At 39.3% G+C, this 19,433-nt stretch overlaps 1 protein-coding gene across 2 annotated transcripts in view; it reads left to right on the top strand.

Moving 5' to 3' along the window:
- MYO3B (myosin IIIB) overlaps positions 1-19,433 on the top strand; it is a 393,995-nt gene that overhangs the window by 243,409 nt on the left and 131,153 nt on the right. For both annotated transcript variants that reach the window (XM_008567646.1, XM_008567647.1), the window contains exon 25: positions 18,896-19,007. In XM_008567646.1, coding sequence (XP_008565868.1) covers positions 18,896-19,007 — 112 coding nt within the window. The remainder of the gene's footprint in view (positions 1-18,895; positions 19,008-19,433) is intronic.

The following is a 19,433-nucleotide window of genomic DNA, read 5'->3' on the forward strand; positions in this document are numbered from 1 at the left end:
GTGTGAATCAGTTACCTGATTTTATAGCTACCTTCTAAGTAGTAGCAAGACCTCTAGCAGCTACAGGGAAGCCTTGTGAATGCTGAGGATTACAGACACAATTTTGCTGCTTAACATTTGTAAAGAACCAAAGTACCCACATGAGAACTATCTCCTAAAAAGCCATTTATGTACCTCTGCCTTTATGTATGGATCCACATCTCTAATAGCGTTCTGGCACATAGTCGGTGCTCAAAAAATGTAGAATGAATGATTCTATCCCCTCGCCCTCCTCAACAAAGGTGCTTTATTTTTGCTGCTTTTCTCTATTTATACTCAGAGGGAAAGACCCACAGAAATCCTCACTGAGGGCATCCCCAGAGTTGACCAATTGGCTTTCTTGGATTCTAGAGCAATCCTTTGAAATCCAGATATTCTTGCTAGTGAAGGGTCTGGAATGACTCTAGACATCCAGACATTGTTAGAGGTGACCATACTAAGCCTTTAGTATTTGGACTTTTATCCTCGACATCATATTCCTTTAGGCTCATCCCAGAGTGGTCCCTGGATGAAATCCAAGGGGCAGAAATACACATGCTATTACCAGATCAAGCCACCAACCCACAGGCCTTCTCAGTTCTCGGTTATCAACATATCCTCCCTCTTATCAAGGGAAAATGTGTAATGAGGATCTATGAACATGGCAATGCCTGTACTGAGGTGCTCAGAACACAAAGAAGGCACATTCTTGTCTTCAGGTTCATTGAGTTAATAGAAGATACAGGTAGGAAAGTCTACTAAGGAACACGACAAAGAGCATTTCAAACATTTTGTTCTGTCCTTTTGACTACTCCTTGCCATACCTTTCACAATGCTAATCCTAGTTTCTCAACTGAATTTGAGCGTCACCTTCAAACGCGCCTTCCTACCACTAGTCTTTGTTCGCCTCACGTGATTCTTTACACTGCCTCCAGAGTTATGTTTATAAAAGTATAAATATGATCATGTCATTCACATGAGTAAAGACTGGTGCCTGTTCTTCATTGCCTGTAGAATAAAATCCAAAGCTTTTAGCTCAGCAGGCAAGACTTTCCATAATCTGCCCAGCTTACTATTCTAATTTTTCCTCACCATTCTCCCTCGCACACTCTAGACTGCTGCCGTCCTGACCGCAGACCCCCCAGTCCATGCCAAGGCTGACTTTGTGCTTCCCCTTCCCTGGGAAGCCTGCCTGGTCTCCACTCAGCTGGTGGTTGCTCCAGCCTCTGTGCTCTCGTAACTGGATGTTGATATCTCTGTATGAGATCATGTACTCTCCTTCTTATCCTAATTTGTCTGTGAACTTTTGAGGAGATAGAGTGCGCCTTATTCATTTTTGTATTTCTAGCACCTCACATGGTACAGTGTCTGGCCCATGGTGTGTGCTCAGTGTTTCCTTAATGAGGGACTCTATTAGTCAGGAATGCATTTGACTGTGAAGAGCAAGTAAACAAACATTTTTAGTGGCTTAAATGAGAGTTTCTCAACCTCTACATTATTGACATTTTGGACCAAATAATTTTTATCGTGGGAGGCTGTCCTGTGCCTTGTAAGATGTGTAGCACCTTCTTCCCTGGCTTCTACTTACTAGATACCAACAACTCCCTCTCCCGCAGCAGTAGTGACAACCAAAAATGTCTCTGGGTATTGTCATATGTCTCCTGGGGTGGGGGAAATAGCTCAACTTTACAACCCCCGGCAAATAGGTTTGTTTGTTTTTTTATAGGGGCCACATAAAAAGAAGTTGAGAGGAAAACTTTCTAGCGTTAGTTCAGCTGCTCAGTGATGTTGTCAGGGACCTGGACACGTTCTGGCCTTCTTTCTTCCCCTTTTTACCATCTTTAGTATACGCACTGGCTTATATTCTAATGGTCACATAAGACCCTCCATATGGCCCCTCCAGCCATCATGTCTGCATTTAAGGCAGGAAGAAAGGAGTGGGATGAATGGCTAAGCCAGCCACATGTGCACCACTTTCATCAGGAAAGAAAACATTTTCCCAGAAGCCATCTCACATACACCTCATTGACCTGACCTGGTCTCATGACCATTTCCAGCTGTAGGAAGGGGCTTAGAAAGTGGAGAACAGGACTGGGGCTGGGCACACAGTTACCCGAAGAACAACTGGTGTTTGATTAGCCAGGGAGAAGTGAGTATGGAAATGGGGGAGGCAGAGAAGAAATCTAATATTTATAATTGAATGAGGGAGTGACCAAATGAATAATGGGCTGAATTAATGTTGACTAAGTCCTTTCAGTTCCTCTCACCATTCATTTCTTACTCCTTGCTATCTGGCTTCTTTCTCAACACTGTAATTTACAAACCGGCTAGTGCAGAACTGCCTGTGCAGAGCAGGTGAGATCCTGGGAGCCCTCCAATTCTTTTGCCATGGAACAGGTGTGTCTGCAGTTTAAGCCTACAACACTTTCTTTAACTCTTGCAGAGTGAACTGAACTGAACATTGTCAGTTACCACTGTGAGAGGTTCACCTAAAGGACATAGTTCCTGACATTCTCTTACAGAGCCCCAGGGTTAGTGCTGGCTCACAGAACAGGCTTGAGAGAAAATTAAGCAGCACAGAAGAATCCAGACATCTTGAGAAAGCCTGAAACTCAAATTTTAATTATCTTTTCTTTTTTTTAACAACAGATAATCAGTTTATTAAAATAGTTGACTTAAGTATCTGCAATGATGACTTCGACCTCAGCTCCTGGCTTGATGCTGGTGGACGTAATCTGTTTAACAATCTTGGAAGGGCTGTGCAAGGCAATGAGTCATTTGTGGATTCTCATCTGGAAACTATCCCATGTCTTAAAACATTCACCACAAGGTGTTTTTCTTGTAGTGATTCTCAAATCACTTGGTAGGCATCCTAACTGCTCCTTTCACTTTGAGGTTCTTTTCCTCTGTGCCTCTGATCAAGTCAGCACACACCTTCTCCAGGGATTTTATGTTGCAACTGGTTAGGGTAATTCGATTCGGTGAATTGCCACTTCTGGTTCCGTGGGTATTTTTCTGGTATCTTTAAGAGCCATGGCTGCAGTGTGGCTTCCTGACCAACTTGTCCCTCAGCGAGAGGGAACAGCAGTGAGTCAGGAGCAGGACCAGGCAAACCAAAGGCCCACAGCACCTGCAATGGCGCCTTCCCCCAAAAGACTCAGTTTTCATTGAATAAAACCTTCTTCTTTTTTCAATGAATAGTCAACAGTGAATGTGGAAACACAAATCCCCCTTGAATGTTTTTTTCTTTTCACCTGTAACTAGATAGTGAGTGTCTGACATAAGTAGATCTTGATGCGCCATTCGGGTAAGCTAGTATATCTGCGGCAAAGTGAACAGAATCCTCATTTCCCTGGAAATTGATTTACATGGTAATGAGGGACATGTTAAGAGATAATAGTTAGGGAAGATAGAGGACAGCTTTAACATCACAAGTAAAATACATTGCATGCTTGTGTGAACAGCGTCCACGTTTACTTCCAGGGGCGGCAATTGCATAGTGGGGTTCTCTAGGAAGAGATCTCTAACACTGCTGTCATCCCACCCACTTTTCTTAAGTTGAGAGAGTGGGTTGCTCACCCCTCCCCAGCTGTGTGTGTGTTGATGCCTTTTAGGTAGTTCATGTATTAGAGTACTAGGGAGGTGAAACCTTGGATGGCTTCTTTTCTCCCTTAACTCTTACATTAACATTGTTATAACCTTGGTTAGTGCAATGAACAAAACAATTTTTAAAAATGCCTCTTATAATGTTATTGAAAGACTCTAAGAGATGGCCTGATCCAGCTTTCTCATTTACAGATGAAGAGTCTGAAGCCAGAGAGGTGAAGCAGCTTCCCCGAGTTCCCATCCTTAGGAAGTGGCAGTATCAGTCTCTCCAGGTTGCTATAGACTGAAGAGAATTCCTGTGCCCATCTCCATCCACTCTTAAGGGGTAGGATAGGTTGCCACTGGCCTGCAGGCTGAGGAGGCTTCCCAACTTGCCTAAGGCACTTAGGACATTCAAAATCCTCATATTAATTCTTTTAATGCCCTGCCGTTCTTTCTGATGGAGCCCTTGCCACTGACAGCTGCCTTTCACACATCCAATCAGAAAAATTGTTTCTGTAGTTGATTGCTCTGTAGATTTAGCCAGGAATTTGTGGTGGTGATTTGAAAAGTGGATACAAGAGGTAATATCAGTCATACTGTGCTCCAAAGATATTGCGTGGTGGTGGTAATAATTGGCTCCAGGCTATTTTTCTGAATACCTCTAGTGTTCTGCATTGTGGGCAGCCTCATAAGCTGATTCAGTCATAGTCATAGGGAAGAAGAAATAATGGAAGATAAGAAGAAAGACACTATGAAGGTGTTAGATGGTATCTGGACATTTGGTCTAGCTGCCCAGCTTACTCTATGGAAATCAATGGCTGAATTAAAACTCTGTGTCCTTGCTTGGGGATTCCTTAAAACAAATTTCAGGGGGCTAACTTATGCTAGCTAATAACAACAACGAAGCAGCAAAAAGAAAAGAGAATGAAGAAAATAATGAAGAAAATGGGGAAAAGGGAAAGGAGAAGAGGAGGAAAGAAGATGTGAGCAAACCTCCCGGCACAGGGTTGGCAAATATGTGGCCTGCGAGCTCCACTGCCCTGCCCCCAGCCCAGTTGCAGACCTGGCTCCTCAACCAAGGCATGTTCCCTTTGAAGCTCAGATGTGGCCTCAGAATTCTTCCCAATACGTTGCTGCGGGAAACCACTGCCCAGTCCATCAGCTGACCTGCAGTTGACCGCTTAGCCATTCCCATTGTAGCATATTCTAGCACCATGGTTTGGGGATGACTCAGAGAAAAGATTGCTAGCTACTTTTCCTCACACATTTGGGTGGGGGAAGAGAAAAATAGATTTTTTGTTAAAGAAAAGAAGGGATGAAGGGAGCGATGCACATTTCATGAGCAGTCACTTACGGCAGGCATCACGTGTCAATATATCATCTCACTTAACACTGGAAGTAGCCCCCTAATATGATTCCTGTTTTACAAATGAGGAAACTGGCTCTTTGTGGCTCAAAGTCACACAAGGGAGTATGTGGTAGAGTCAGGATGTGAAGTGAGAGTCTAATTTCAAAGCCCATCCTCAAAATAAATAAATGAGACAGCTGAGCACATTTGAATATTCAGAAATCAATCTGTAGAAAATAATCAGAAAAACATTTATTAATAATTTTCCTAATTATAAATTAGAATAATCAGTTTGAGTCTTAGCTTCCTATTACAAATTAATTTGTGAATAAAGTCAGCCTCAATTTCTAATTCGCAGTGTCATTGTGTTTTTTTCCCCCTTAGAAGGCCTCTTATTTAAGGTTTATGAGGAGACAACAGCAGCATTATAAGAAACATTTATTAAGCACCTATTGTGTACAGAGTACGATAGTAAGTATTACTGCATCAGAAGGAATTTAGAATCTCAGAACTTTCACAGTGTAATAGAACAGATCAACGTGACTTCTTATCCCAAGGCCCAAATTTAGGAGTCTTCCTAAGGATATAATGGCCAAAAAGACTTTGTTTTTTTGGCAGCAGATGGTGGCCAGCTGTTCTCTCTCTTTACTCAAATCCAAACACGAAGGGAAAATATTAAAGGGGCTTATGGTAAATATGAGAAAAAACTTAATAAACTCAATCTGGATTTTTATACACACAAAGGGAAATGGGTAATTGGGGTAATTATCAAATTACTCAAGCCAAAATGGCTCTGCTATCTCCATATCTACATAAGAGAAACTTATTTATATGGATCGAGTTGTTCAGATCATTGTCCAGTATTTCGGGTCTCTCAGTATATACTCGGATGGTCATTGATGTAGACTGAGGGCCCCTGAAGGAATATTTTTAAATAGGAAAAGGGTTGATGCTCTTTGACATATGATTGGGGACATTTCTACTTAAATGCAAATGATGTTGATCAAATTCGTAGGTCCATGATTCTTTGACCAGGATTTGGGCCCATTATAATTAAATCATAACAATTTTTACCTAATGTTTGAAATTAATTTCTAATTGCAAAAATAATGCATAAATATCTTTTCCTCTAAAACTTTTAAGAATTACATAAAAGGCTAAAATCTTTTTTTCCCCACACCCCAATTCCATTTCTCAGCATTTGCCCACTCATGGTCTCTCTCTAAAGTAGCCACTATTATTCTTTTGGTAGTTTTATCCTTTCAGAACACACACACACATACCGGGAGAGGGAAAAAAACCCTGCATTTTAAATCTAATTTTTTGTACCATTTGGCAACTTGTTTTTCTATTTAACAATATGTATTAGAGATAAATCCATATTGTTCTACAGCTCTAACACATTCCCTGTAACTCCCTAACTGAAATTCGTGATATTTATTTAGCCGTTTCTCTACCAGTGGATACTAAAATTGTTTCCAATTGTTTGCCAGCAATGCTCAATAAACAACCCTAAATATCAAACATGTGCGAGGATTTCTTTAGGGTAGATTCTGAGCAACTGACCTTTTCCAAGGGACAATGGCTCCAAAAACCCCATAAGCCATTTGAAGAGACATGGGAGCCAGTTTCTTTCCTCAGATTGTGTCACCGCAGGCAAGTCACTTCACTTCCCTGGGATTCTGTTTCTCTAGGTCATTGGTCCTCCAACTCTTTCACATATCAGAATCCCCTGGAGGGCTGGTTAAAATGCAGATTGCTGGGCCCCTCCCAGAGTTTCTGAATTAGTAGGAGAGAGAGAGAGAGAGAGAGAGAGTGTGTGTGTGTGTGTGTGTGTGTGTGTGTGTCCTTGAGGTTGGAGGGGAGGATTTTGCATTGTAACAAGTTTCCAGGTGATGCTGCTGCTACTCACCAGGACACCAAGGTGATAGCCACTGTTCTAGACATATGCCGAGCAGAATATCCTGTGAAAAAGATCATATTTGAAGTTCTAAGAGCTCCTAACAGATTATTTAGGGAGATTTTAGGAGGCTGCCAACTTATTATTCAAATATAAGACAGTAACACAAGATTTGTCACAGTAACATCATTGGGTCAATGATAAACATCAGTTTTAAAATCACAGAAGCAACTCTTTGGGGCTAAGGGAGAAGTCAACCCAGCATTTTTGTTGAAAGGAGTCTTAAAAGGTCATCCAGTCCAACTACTTAGCAGAATTCCTTTGGCAATATTCTTGATCTTGTCAATCAGCTTCCCATTGAACAGTTCCAGGCCTAAGCCTGGCCCCAGAGGCAGCCCATTCCATGTTTATAGATGTCTGATCATTACCAGGTCCTTCCTAACCATGACCAAAACATCCTTCAGAAGCTTTTAAGCATCCATCTGGGCTTTCCTGAACAAATCATCTCCCCTCTCCACTTGATGGCAGTCAATTGTCGTGTTCCCTTAAGTCAGTGGTTCTCAAACTATATAGTACATTAAAATCGCCACAGAAGCCTATTACAATATAAATTCCTGAGGCCCAACCACAGAGATTCTGACTCTGTGTCTGGAGTGTGGTCCAGGAATCCATATCTTTTATAAAATCTCCAGGTGATTCTGGTGCAGGTGGTTTGCACAGGACAGTTTGAGAAACGCTGCTAAGTTTTCCTGTTTCTGAGCTCAGTGCCCCCAGTCTCTTCAGCAGTTTCTCATATGACATGGCTTGAATTTCCTCACTATTCTGGTTGCTTAAGGCTGCCTGCCAAAATACACCCCAAAATATACTCATTGACCTCCACCCTGATTTATTATTCTTCATAGCACTTATCCCTACCCAAAATGATGTCCTATTTTTGTTTAACGTTTGTCTTCCCCTCTAGAATATAAGCTTCCCGAGGACAGGAGAATGGTCTGCATTGCTCACTCATGTCATTCAGCACTTCTACCCATGCTGGAGACATCAGTAGGTCCTAGATAGAGTTTTACTTAATGAACAATTGAATGGAGATGAAAAGCCAATTTAGTTTAGAAAGTGGTGAATGGGAACAACATGGTTATACCAAAGCCCTAAAACTATACAAAGTGAGTGATCCATCCTAAAAGAAAGTATTTTCTTAAAGGTTTTAGAAATAATAAAATAAAAATGTTTTAGTTTGTATAATAAACCTTGAAAAAAAAACTCCCTATTGACTTAGTGCAAATCTCCATGCAGAGGTACAGATGTTTTGTATGCCTTTGAGTGCAAAACTCATACTGGAGGGATGAATCAAAGCAGAGCTCATTCACTACAGGTTGGGATTTCAAAAGCATTTTTAAAAGATACAAATCCTTTCCAAACAATGTAAAAACACAGGCCGAGATGACTGAGATGAGCGGTACAAATTAAAAATGTAAGAGGTGACAAAAATATAAGCAATTTCCAATGCTAATACAATTTTTATCTAAAATGTGTGACTCTCTTTCTTCTTTCTTCCAGGAGTAAGAGTAATTATAGGAAAAAATAGATAAATTCATTGTACTCTTTTATATTGTTCATTTTCAGACGGTCATTGAAAACAAAAGTAAAAGTCTAGCCTCATTAGTAATCAAGAAAATGCAGATTAAAAGCAAAATTTAATACCATTTTAGACCTATTCTGGCAATAATCAACAAGTCTGATAGTTCTTTAGACTGTCGTGGATAGAGGGCAATAGGATTCTCATACTCCAGTGGTGAGGTTATAAATTGGTGTGATCTCTTTGGAAAACAGTTTGACTTTCTTAGTAAAGTCTGACATGAACATAGTCCGTGAACCAATATTTCCATATCAAAGGTTATTAGTAGAAAAGTGGTCATATTTCTGAGCCCACTAGGCCTTTCAAGACTGCTTGGTAGCATTGGATGTGTACAGGTACGAGGACTTCCTGACTCAAAACCTGCCCATATGTGTGTGCTCCTTTGGGTCAAACCACTACAACCTGGTTTTTATACTTCTTTCTTTCTCATGTTAAAAGATAATGTTCAGAAGAAGATAAAATCATGACTGGCATACAGAAGATGAATGTGCTAAAAGAATTTATTTTATTAGTATGATATGAGGGAACCAAGCAGATGTTATAATCGGTTCAAAGAAAAAGTCAAAACAGCACAGATTATGTGAAACAGAGGAATGTTGAGATGGGTTGCAAATGGAGACAAAACTGCTTTTCCACAGTGGGGCAGAGTCAATTAAAATCATCACCAGAATGAACAGAATTTATGTATCTATCTATTAGTTAACCTGCAATTTTGAAAGAGTTGCAAAATAGCTCAAAGAGGATAAACAGGACTAGAATCTGATAACCCAGAAGGGTATGCTGCAGATGATGTGTACAGCTGTCCAGTGAAACCCAAACAACTTACTGATATAGAAATATTCAATTCAAATAGAATATTGCTTGGATCCCTTACATGTGCATCACAGAGCCTGACAGCTTGTGCTCAGATATAGGAAATTGACACTTCTAAGTCAAAAGCCTAACATTCCAGACCCCTATAGATACTCACAAGTTTCAATGAGGTGAAAAGTGCTGGGCACCAAAGGTCCCTGTTAGAGTCAAGATACTACCAGGTGTACTCAGTAAGAGCTTAGAGAAGATGCAGGTTTGGTGAGTGTAAAGAAGCCTGAACTTGGAATTCGAAGACCTGGGTAAGCCTCAGATCTTCCGTTTACTAAATGTTTGACCTTGGGCCAATTGCCTTCTCTCTGGCTAACTCTGTACAAAGAAAGAATTCTTACCAATGACTCTAAATTTTTTTCAGGATCTAAATGTTTATTAGAGGAGCCAGTCAGTCCCTCGCACAGACCTCCCCCCACCCCCCGTGGGAATGCCCTGGCATGCAGAATTTTGACACAGAACAGGAAAGATCTGTTTGTGAACATAAGGAGGAACAGCTAGATTGGGGTATCCTAGAACCTCAGTGTGCATTACGGAAGCCGCAACGTCTGTGGAGAACTTGGGCAGTCAGTGAACAAGGGAGATGAAATGATAGAGCGGGAAGGAAGTTACTAAAAAACAACCTTCTACCATCTCATGGTTTTGCCCAGGACTTGCCTCTACCTCTAGTGATAGAAAGTTTATCACCAAGGTTGGCTCTGTCTCCATTCAGTGTATCAAAATGATAGCAAAAGGGGATTGGAGCTGTATTAATTAATCAAGGTTCTCCAGAGAAACAGAACCAACCGTGCGTCTGTGTGTGCGCGCATGTGTAGAGAGAGAGATGGAGAGAGAGACTTATTTTAAGGAATTGGTGGCTCACACAATGGTGGGGACAGGCAAGTCAGAAATCTGCATGGCAGACTGGCAGTCTAGAAATTCCAGCAGGAGTTCATGCTGCCCTCTTGACTCCAAAGACAGTCTAGACAGAATTCCTTCCTCCTCTGGGGACCTCAGTCTTTTCTCTTAAGGCCTTCAACTGATTGGATGAGGCCCACTCGCATCATAGAGAATAATCTGCTTTACCCAAATATTAACAATATTAGTTCTTGTGATCTATAAACATGGTATCTCTTTCCGTTTATTTAGGTCTTTAATTTTTCTCAGCTAACATTTTGTAGTTTTCAGTGTACAGGTCTTGCACATTTGCATATTGTCAGATTTATCCCTAGGTATTTCACATTTTTAAATGCTATTATAAATGATATTGTTTTTTCAACTCCAATTTCCAATTGTTTGCTGCCAATATGTAGAAATTCAATAAGTTTTATATATTGATCTTTATCCTACAACCTTGCTAAACTCACTTATTAGTTCTGGTAGCTTTTTTGTGGATTACACTGGATTTTCTTCATAGATAATTGTGTCATCCTAAAATTAAGACAATTCCTCTTATTCCTTTAAAATACATATGCTTTTTATTTCCTTCTCTTGTCTTATTGCACTAGCTAGGCCCTCTGCTACAATATTGAGTAGAAGTGGTGAGAATGGACATAGTTTACTTGTTCCTAATCTTAGGGGGATAACATTCAGACATTCACCATTAAATGTCAGTTGAGGGTTTTTCATAGATATTTTATCAGGTTGAAGAGTTTCCCTCCTAATTTGAGCTTGTTGAGAGTTTTTTATTTTTTTATTTTTCATAAGGATTGGGTGCTGGATTTTGTAAAATGCTTTTCCTCATTTATTAAGATCATATGTTTTTTCTCTTTAGTTTGTTAATATATCATTAAGTTATTCATAATATTCCCTTATTATCCTTTTAATATCACCAATCTCATACCTGGTATGAATAATTTGTCTTTTTTTTTTTTCTTTTTCCTGTCTGTATGGTTAGAAGTTTACCAATTTCATTAACTTTCTCAAAGAACCAGATTTTGGTCTCATTGGTTATTTCCCTGTTTTCTATTTCACTGATTTCCACTTTGATCTTTGTTATTTCTTTTCTTCTGCTTACTTTGGGTTTAATTTTCTCTTCTTTTTCTAATTTCTTATGGTAGAGGCTGAAGTCATGTTGTTCAAGCAATCTATTTCCTTGATGACTTTTATGCCTACCTGTTCTATCAGTTATCGGGAAAAAAATAATAAAATCTCTGACTATAACTGTGGATTTGTCTATTTCTCCTTGCAGTACTATCAGTTTTAGCTTCTGTGTTTTCAAGCTCTGTTATTAGGTGCAAACATGTTTAGGATTTTAGGGCCTCTTGAAATATTGACCTCTTTATCATTATAAATAATCTTCTTCATCCCTGGTAGTTTTTCATTTCTTTGTTTTTGTTTTTGCTCCGAAATTTACTTTGTCTGATATTAATAGGGGCAGTCCAGTTTTCATTTGATTAGTGTTAGCATGGTATATCTTTTACTTTTAGCTTATTTGTGTTTTTATATTTGTGCATTTTTGTGTAAGCAGCACACTGTTGCATTTTGCGTTTTTATCTAGTCTGAAAATTTCCGCCTTTAAATTGGGGTGTTTCAACCATTTACATTTAATATTATTCATATGGGTAGGTCCAATTTATCATTTTCTATTTGCTTCCTATTAGTCTCATCTGTTCTCTGTTTCCTCTTCCTCCTCTTCCCCCTTTTCCTCTTCCTTCTCCTCCCCCACTTCTTCTTCTAGATTTATTATTTTGTATAATTTCATTTTATCTTCTGTGGACCTGTTAGCTGTAGCTCTGTGCTTTTAGGGGCTGCTTTATGACTTATAGTATACATCCTTAACTTATCCTAGCCTTCTTTCAAGTGATATTAGACCACTCCACATATAGTTTAAGAATCTTACAATAGTCTGCTACTTCAATTTCCTTTCTCCTGACCTTTATGCTATTGTCATACATTTCACTTATCTATATGTTATAAACTCCACCATACGTTATCATTATTTTTGTTCAAGCAGTCATGTATATTTTTAAGATATTTAAACAATAAGAAAAACATCATATATATTTACCAGCATAGTTCCCATAAGGTACTCTTCGTTCCTTTATGTAGATGCATATTTCCATCTGGTGTTATTTTTCTTTTGCATGAAGGACTTCCTTTAACATTTCTTATAATGCAAGCCTTCTGGTGATGAATTCTTTCAGCTTTTGTGTGCTTTATTTTGCCTTTATTTTTGAAAGATCTCTGGGCATAGAATTTTTCTTTTCAGTACTTTAAAGATTTTGCTCTACTTCTTCTCACTTGAACTGTTTCTGTTGAGAATTCTGCTGTCATATGCATCTTTGTCCCTCTGTACGTAATGTATTTTTTCTTTCGTTGCTTTTAAGATTTTCTCTTTATCACTGGTTTTGAGAAATATGATTTGATGCCCTGTGGTGTAGTTATCTTCAAGTTTTCTTGTGCTTGGAGCTTATTGAGGCTCTTAGATCTGTTGGGTTATAGTTTTCATCAAATTTGGAAACTTTTTAACCATTATTTTTTCAGATATTTTTTCTATACCCTTCTTTTTTACCCCCTCCCCTCCATGGGCTCCAACTACAGTATCAAGGTGACTTGAAGTTGGGTCCTATTTCCTTGCATGTCTGGTAATCTTGACTAGATGCCAAATATTGCCAATTTTATCTTTTTAAGAGCTAGATATTTTTGTATCCCTATAAATATATTTGTACTTTGCTCTGGGATGCAGTTAAATTCTTGGAAACAATTTTATCCTTTTAGTTCTTACTTTTAAGATTTGTTAAATGGGACGAAAGGAGTGTTTATGACTAATATTTCCTTACTACTGAAGCAAGATCCTTCTGAGTATTATCCATTTTCCTATGAATTATGAGGTTAACTGGTCTGGCTGGTAGAAACAGGCACTTTGCCAGCCCTGTGTTAGCACTAGACACTATTGTTTCTAATCCTTTCAGATAGTTCTTTACCCAGCCTTCGATAGTTTTCTTCTATGCATATGCCAATCAGTACTCTGCATGTTCTTGAGGAGACCCTCCACACATCTCCAGGTTTCTCTCTCTCTTTAGCTCTTTACTAGTACTCTGTCCTACCAATTCTAGCTGAGGTGGTTATATTTTCCAACACATGGTGGTAGGGTCTAAAGGCTGATCAGTTAAGTGTAACTTCAGTTCTGCCCACATTGTGGCTGGAAGAGCTCAGGTCTATCTCTTTTCGAGAAGGAAAATAACCTCACTGATGGCTAATCAGAAACACAAAAAGATTCCAAAATTTCTAAACATTTCTTTTCCTTTGCAATTAAGTTGACTTTCAATCAATATGAGCCTATCTTGAATAGAGTCCAGGGGCACCTTCCCCCTTCACTCCTCCATGGTCCTCTCAGCCTTTTCTTCCTCTCTGCCCTCTCTTTAAGGACATGCTCTCTCTGTGGAAAAGCTTAGAAAGTTCTTGGGGACCTAATGTTCTTTGTTCCTGGCTCCATCCTGGAAGGACAATGTTTGGTCTTTACAGTTTCTTAGACTTATATCCTTCACACTCTTCTGAATGGAACCATGAACAAGACCATAAAGCTTCTTCTTGCTGAGATGGACCAGGTCATGTAGGACAACTCTAGTGCATTTAATGAAAACTCTGTTTCTCTATCTGTCTTACCAAAGACTTTCTCCATTTGCACTGAAGAAAAGAGAATATGAGAAATAAAAGCTCCCTTCTGCCTCAATGGTAATATTCTTCAAGTTAAATAGGTTAAATAAGCTTTGAGCGTCAGCCAAGCAATTCACCACCATTGATTTTGGTGAGGGATGCACCTACATTCCAAACAATAGCATTTTGTTGGGGCCTTTTTATAGAAAGTGTAATAAAGTATAATATGGAAAAATCATTGTATTTAAACAGACAATGAAGCTAAAAGAGACCAAGTCTTCCCAAATTTTCAAATTTTTTCATGTAGAAAAATTTTTACTTTTTGCAGGCAAATTTATCAGTCTTTTCTTTTCTGGTGAGAAGTAGCATTTAACTTTACTCTTTTTTGTTTCTTTCCCTTGCATCAAAAATTAAACTTCATTAGCTGGATTCATATCAGTTCTTTAAAAAATAAAAAAATCAGCGACCTGAAAGTCAGGATACTTGAACAATAATTTTAGCCTTTTTATTTACCTTTTGTCATTTTGAGCAAGTTATTTCATAACATTGAGAGTGGCCTTCTTCATCGGTAGAGAGAAGACTTGGTGATCTAGAGAAATCCTTTGTGGTAGTCTAAAAGTAGTTCCACAGAGAGCTGGCTGGTTAGCTCAGCTGGTTAGAGCACAGTGTTGTCACACCAAGGTCAAGTGTTCTGATCCCCCATAACGCACAGCCAGCAAAAAAAGAAAAAAAAATTCCTACAAATTATTTGATACTTCTCCATTCAAGAGATGAAACTTAATTCTTCTATCATTGAAAGTAATCTGGGGGGCCGGCCCGGTGGCGCACTGGATAGTGCGCCGCTTGGGAAGCGCAGCGGCGCTCCCGCCCGAGGGTTCAGATCCCACATATGGACCGGTTCCCGCTCACTGGCTGAGCGAGGCATGGGGGCGACGCTGAGGGTTGCAATCCCGTTGCCGGTCCCCGGCCCGGTGCGGGGGCAACACTGAGGGTTGCGATCCGTTGCCGGACACGGAAAAACCGTTGCCGGTCCCCGGTCCGGTACGGGGGCAACACTGAGGGTTGCGATCCATTGCCGGACACGGAAAAAAGACAAAAAAAAAAAAAAGAAAGTAATCTGGGCTTTAGTGACTTAGATCTAAGGAATAGAAGAACTTGGAAGAAGAGATAGTGTGTCACTTCTAAGCCAAGGTCATTAAAGGCATTATGAATTCCTCCTTGCTCTCTGTCTCTCCCTGGGATTCCTTGTTCTGAGGGAAGCAATCTTCTATGCCTTAAAGATACTCAAGCAGTCCTCTGGAGAGGCCCACGTAGCAAGGAGCTGAGGCTTCTTACCAACGCCCATGCGAGTGAGTAGTCTTGGAAATGGATCTTCCAGTGCCAGTCAAGCCTTCAGATGACTACAGCCATGGCTGCCAGCTGGACTGTAATCTCATGAGAGACCCTGAGCCAGAACTGCCCAGATAAGCTGCTCCCGAATTTTTGACTCTCAGAAACTGTGAGATGATAAATGTATGTTTTTAAAAGGCATTACATTTTGAGGTAATTCGCTATACAGCAATAGAAAGCAAATAGCCCAGAATCTTACAGATCCTTCCAGTTTATGGTTTTATCTCTAGTTTCCTATTGCTTTTACTAATATTTCACAAACTGATTTGCCTGTTATATTTTAAAACTCTTCCTTGAAGAGTCTGCATTCCATATGACAAAACATTTTAGAAAACTAAACAGCATTTTTGAATAGAGATTTTTTCAACTGGGTATTTACTATTTTAATAGCTTATATATTTTAATAAAATGAGACTTTGGGAAATTTATCACCATCCATAGATCTGGAGCAGGAAGGGCTCTTAGGTCCTTAGAGGGCCATCAGCAGCAATGTGGACCCCTTGATGTGGTATGCAATGTATTGTGCAAAGAACATTTTCCGAGACAGAATGTGTGCAGCTTTTTATCAGATTTTCATAGTCATGAGCCTTGCCATCCCTTCCCTCCAAAAAGAGTTAAGAACCACTTACCTGGTTCCTTCCCCACCTGTAGGAATTCAGGTACAAAGAGGTAAGTGACTTACTCATGTTAGAGACAAAGATCTTCTGACTTTTAACACAGTGCTCAGACTCTAATCTATGAGATAAATTCCACCTTCAAGAGGCAGCTCAGGGAAATACTGTTTGGGTTTTTTTTTGCAATGCCCCCAAGTGTTCAGACCTTCAAGACAGACCTTTACACTTATTATTTTGCTGTTGCATATCTCCATCTCATTTAATTCATTAAGCTAATCTGGGGTAGAAAGGACCTCCCCCAAAAGACTCCCAGTGCTGGCAGATCTCTTGGCCTGGTTCCTTTCAGTTTAGCCGTTACATTGAAATACACACGAATTTAGTCAAAGTGCTTTTTTCACCATGGTACATGCTAGAATTCAATGATACTCCATGGAGGAAACACGTTTTCTTTCTCTGACTTGATTACCTTAGATACATCACTATGTGTTTCCTCAATATTTTTTGAAACCACCTCTTTGTAATACTGTTACCCATCTTTTTCTTAACTAAGCCAGATATGACTATTATCATCATAATAAATTAAAAGATTTGGGTCAATGGACTAAAATCAAAGTTAAGTTTTAATATTTATGTTAGTTCAGGATACATTCTGCCCATTTAGAAATTAGCAGTTGCTAAGAAACACCCCCAGATACCTGAAAAATTAGTATAATCTTTGGCTGGGGAACCAGAATATATCTTGCATTCCTCTTATATTTCACACATTGCTGGTCAGTCATTAAGTTCTCTCTAAATACTTCACCACCAATGGCACTGAGTATTCACCACGAGCAGCCTAGGCTGTTTAAGCCAAGGGAGCCCATATTGCGAATGGCTGGGCCTAAAAGTATAGAAAATCTTCATTTTTATCACTGACTTTTACTCCTTAAATCATCTGTACTTCAGCTTTCCCAAGACACTTGTCTGGTATAAATTTGCCATCTATTCTTACCGCATCCTCATGTACTCCAGGACACAATCTTTTTGCTGTGGTCAAAGCCAAGGCAGAAACCATTATTGAAACTGCAGTCCTGGAGAAACTGGGGCTGAAGAATCTGTGCTGATGCCATGAACTGCCCAGAGAGGCCTCAGCTCGACTCCTGACTTGTCTCTCTTCCCACTTAGCTCCAGAAGACTTTTTCTGTGAGCAGGTTCCTGAGCTTGACCAAATAATCTAGCATCATCTGGTCCTGGCTGCTGTTCAGGTTCAGAGAGCACCGTTCTTCCTCCCCAAACATGGAAACAGACTGAGAGCCGTGGAGTCCCAGGATCTCTGAATGGAGACGTTTCTAGCAAACCCAGCATTGTATCCTAACCTGTAAAACAATCTTGTAGCATGAAGAAAAATGACTCAAGTGCTGATTGGGAATGTTTATTTTTTTCATAAACAAAGAATATGGGTATATTTGGCAGGAGGGAGGTACATATTTCATATTTTGGTAACTTTCTTTAAAAAAAGTAAAAACAGATCTATATTTAAGAGTAATTTCAGGGCTGGCTAATTAGCTCAGTTGTTTGGAAAGCAGTGCTGATAACACCAAGGCCAAGGGTTTGGATCTCCATACCAGTCAGCTGCCAAAAAAAAAAGCAATTTCAAAATAACAGATTAGCCTTGTCTGAAAAATGGCAGGAAACTTCTTTGACAAGGAAATTAAGTTTATGTTTAAGCTTCCAAGGGGGTGAATTTAATTGCAGATAACGACAAAAAGCAGAGAAAAGATCCTTTAAAGTTTTCTAAAGAACAAACTAAGGTAAGATTTTCTAGATGGGTAATATATTCAACAAGTTTTATTTTTTAAAAACAGGGAAAATAAAGGGAAGGGGAGGAAAAAACCTCTTTTGATAGTGATAGGGTTCAGGACATGCTACCCCCAAATCTGGCACCATGGCATTTGAGGAAACAGCCGAGGCAGCAAGGTCACCCCCACCTTCTCTTGCCCCTCTGCCCTAAAACAGGTCATAGAACTCTCACATGAGAGGTGCCCTCCCTATATCTGAGAAAAAGAGGATCATCCTTATCTCTGAAGACCCCGAGACCCAGAGAAGAACCCGAACGAATAGGCCTTGTTAAGCTCCCCCAGTTGATAACCATTAGATCGTGCTCTTTGTCCAATCCTATTTCTCCATGACTATCCACCTCTTCATCAAACCTCACATAAAAAGACGCAAGTTTAACTGTTTCTTTGGGTCTTCATTTCCTTACGAAGCCTCCTATGTCACTTACATTAAATAAATTTGTATGCTTTTCTCTTGTTACTCTGTCTTTTGTTATAGGGGCCTCAGCCAGTATAGTTTTCCTCCCCTACTGTGCTGTTCTTTGAATCTATCCAGAAACTCTTTCATCTGAAAGTTTAGAAGTTCACTAAAATAATTTTTAAAAACAAACATGGTATTTGTGATTGTATTAAGAAAACACCCTCCTCTTTACCTTGAGTAAGACAATCCACTCTCCAGAAAGCATCAGTAGTGTAAGGTGATGCTCATTACTTCTGCTGTCTACAGACTGCTTCAAATGAGACTTTACAAAGCGAAATCAAAATATGTACAATGGGATTTATATTATTTTTATAATAGTAATACTAATATTAAGAATTATGATTTTGACTAGGGAAGCTGTCTAAATTTCAGCTTTCTAAAATGATTAGATATTTTGATTGTGCATGCAAAAGACACCAAATATGCATTGAACATGAATTACAAAGCAACATTAAAAGGGAAATATGCGTAGCAGAAAATATGAAAGTAGGTAAGAGCCAAGTTAATAAGTATAAACCATGTATCTCTTGCTACCTTGTATGTTATTATTGGTGCTCAGGAAATATTAACTATTGAAAAGCAAGGTCTGTCAGCGGGTCCACAGCAATGCCACTGTACTGAATCAAATGATCACTAAAAATGCTTCATTTTACTCTTTTATTTTGTAGGTATTATTACTTGGCATTCAGAGCACATCAAACACCTCTTGCTAGCAAAGAGAGCTGTGTCGCTATCTTGGAAAAGTCCAGATTAGATCACTGGGTACTAGGAAAAACAAAGGTAGTTCTTTCTTTATTGTTCAAATTGTCACTTGCAGTTCTTTCTGTGTGCCTTTGTCTCTTGTCAGTGACATCACCTGCAAGAATGGCTCTGTAACTTGTGTAGCTTAGCAGACAATTCCCCAATGATCTTTTCTGGTCTTGAGTCAGAAATCCAGGGATCTTAGAGACCAAAGAAGGAAGTTTTGCCTCCTGTTCTGTGTGCAATTTGAGAGCTATTTAGTATTTCTAGAATAAGATTTTTGAGGTCATTTTAAGATATCCCTTTTATCAATCTGATTATTTCAGTACCACATTTAAATACACAAATCATATTAATGGCAGTGATGAATTTCTTTTAGAGTTTTGTCCATTTTTTCATTAGATTCATGTTATATACTGCGTGCCCTGATTGGGTGTAGCTTTTCATTTGGTAGAACATCACATC

The sequence above is a fragment of the Galeopterus variegatus genome, unplaced genomic scaffold, assembly GCF_000696425.1.
Source record: "Galeopterus variegatus unplaced genomic scaffold, G_variegatus-3.0.2 Scaffold335, whole genome shotgun sequence".
Taxonomy (NCBI): Eukaryota; Metazoa; Chordata; class Mammalia; order Dermoptera; family Cynocephalidae; genus Galeopterus; species Galeopterus variegatus.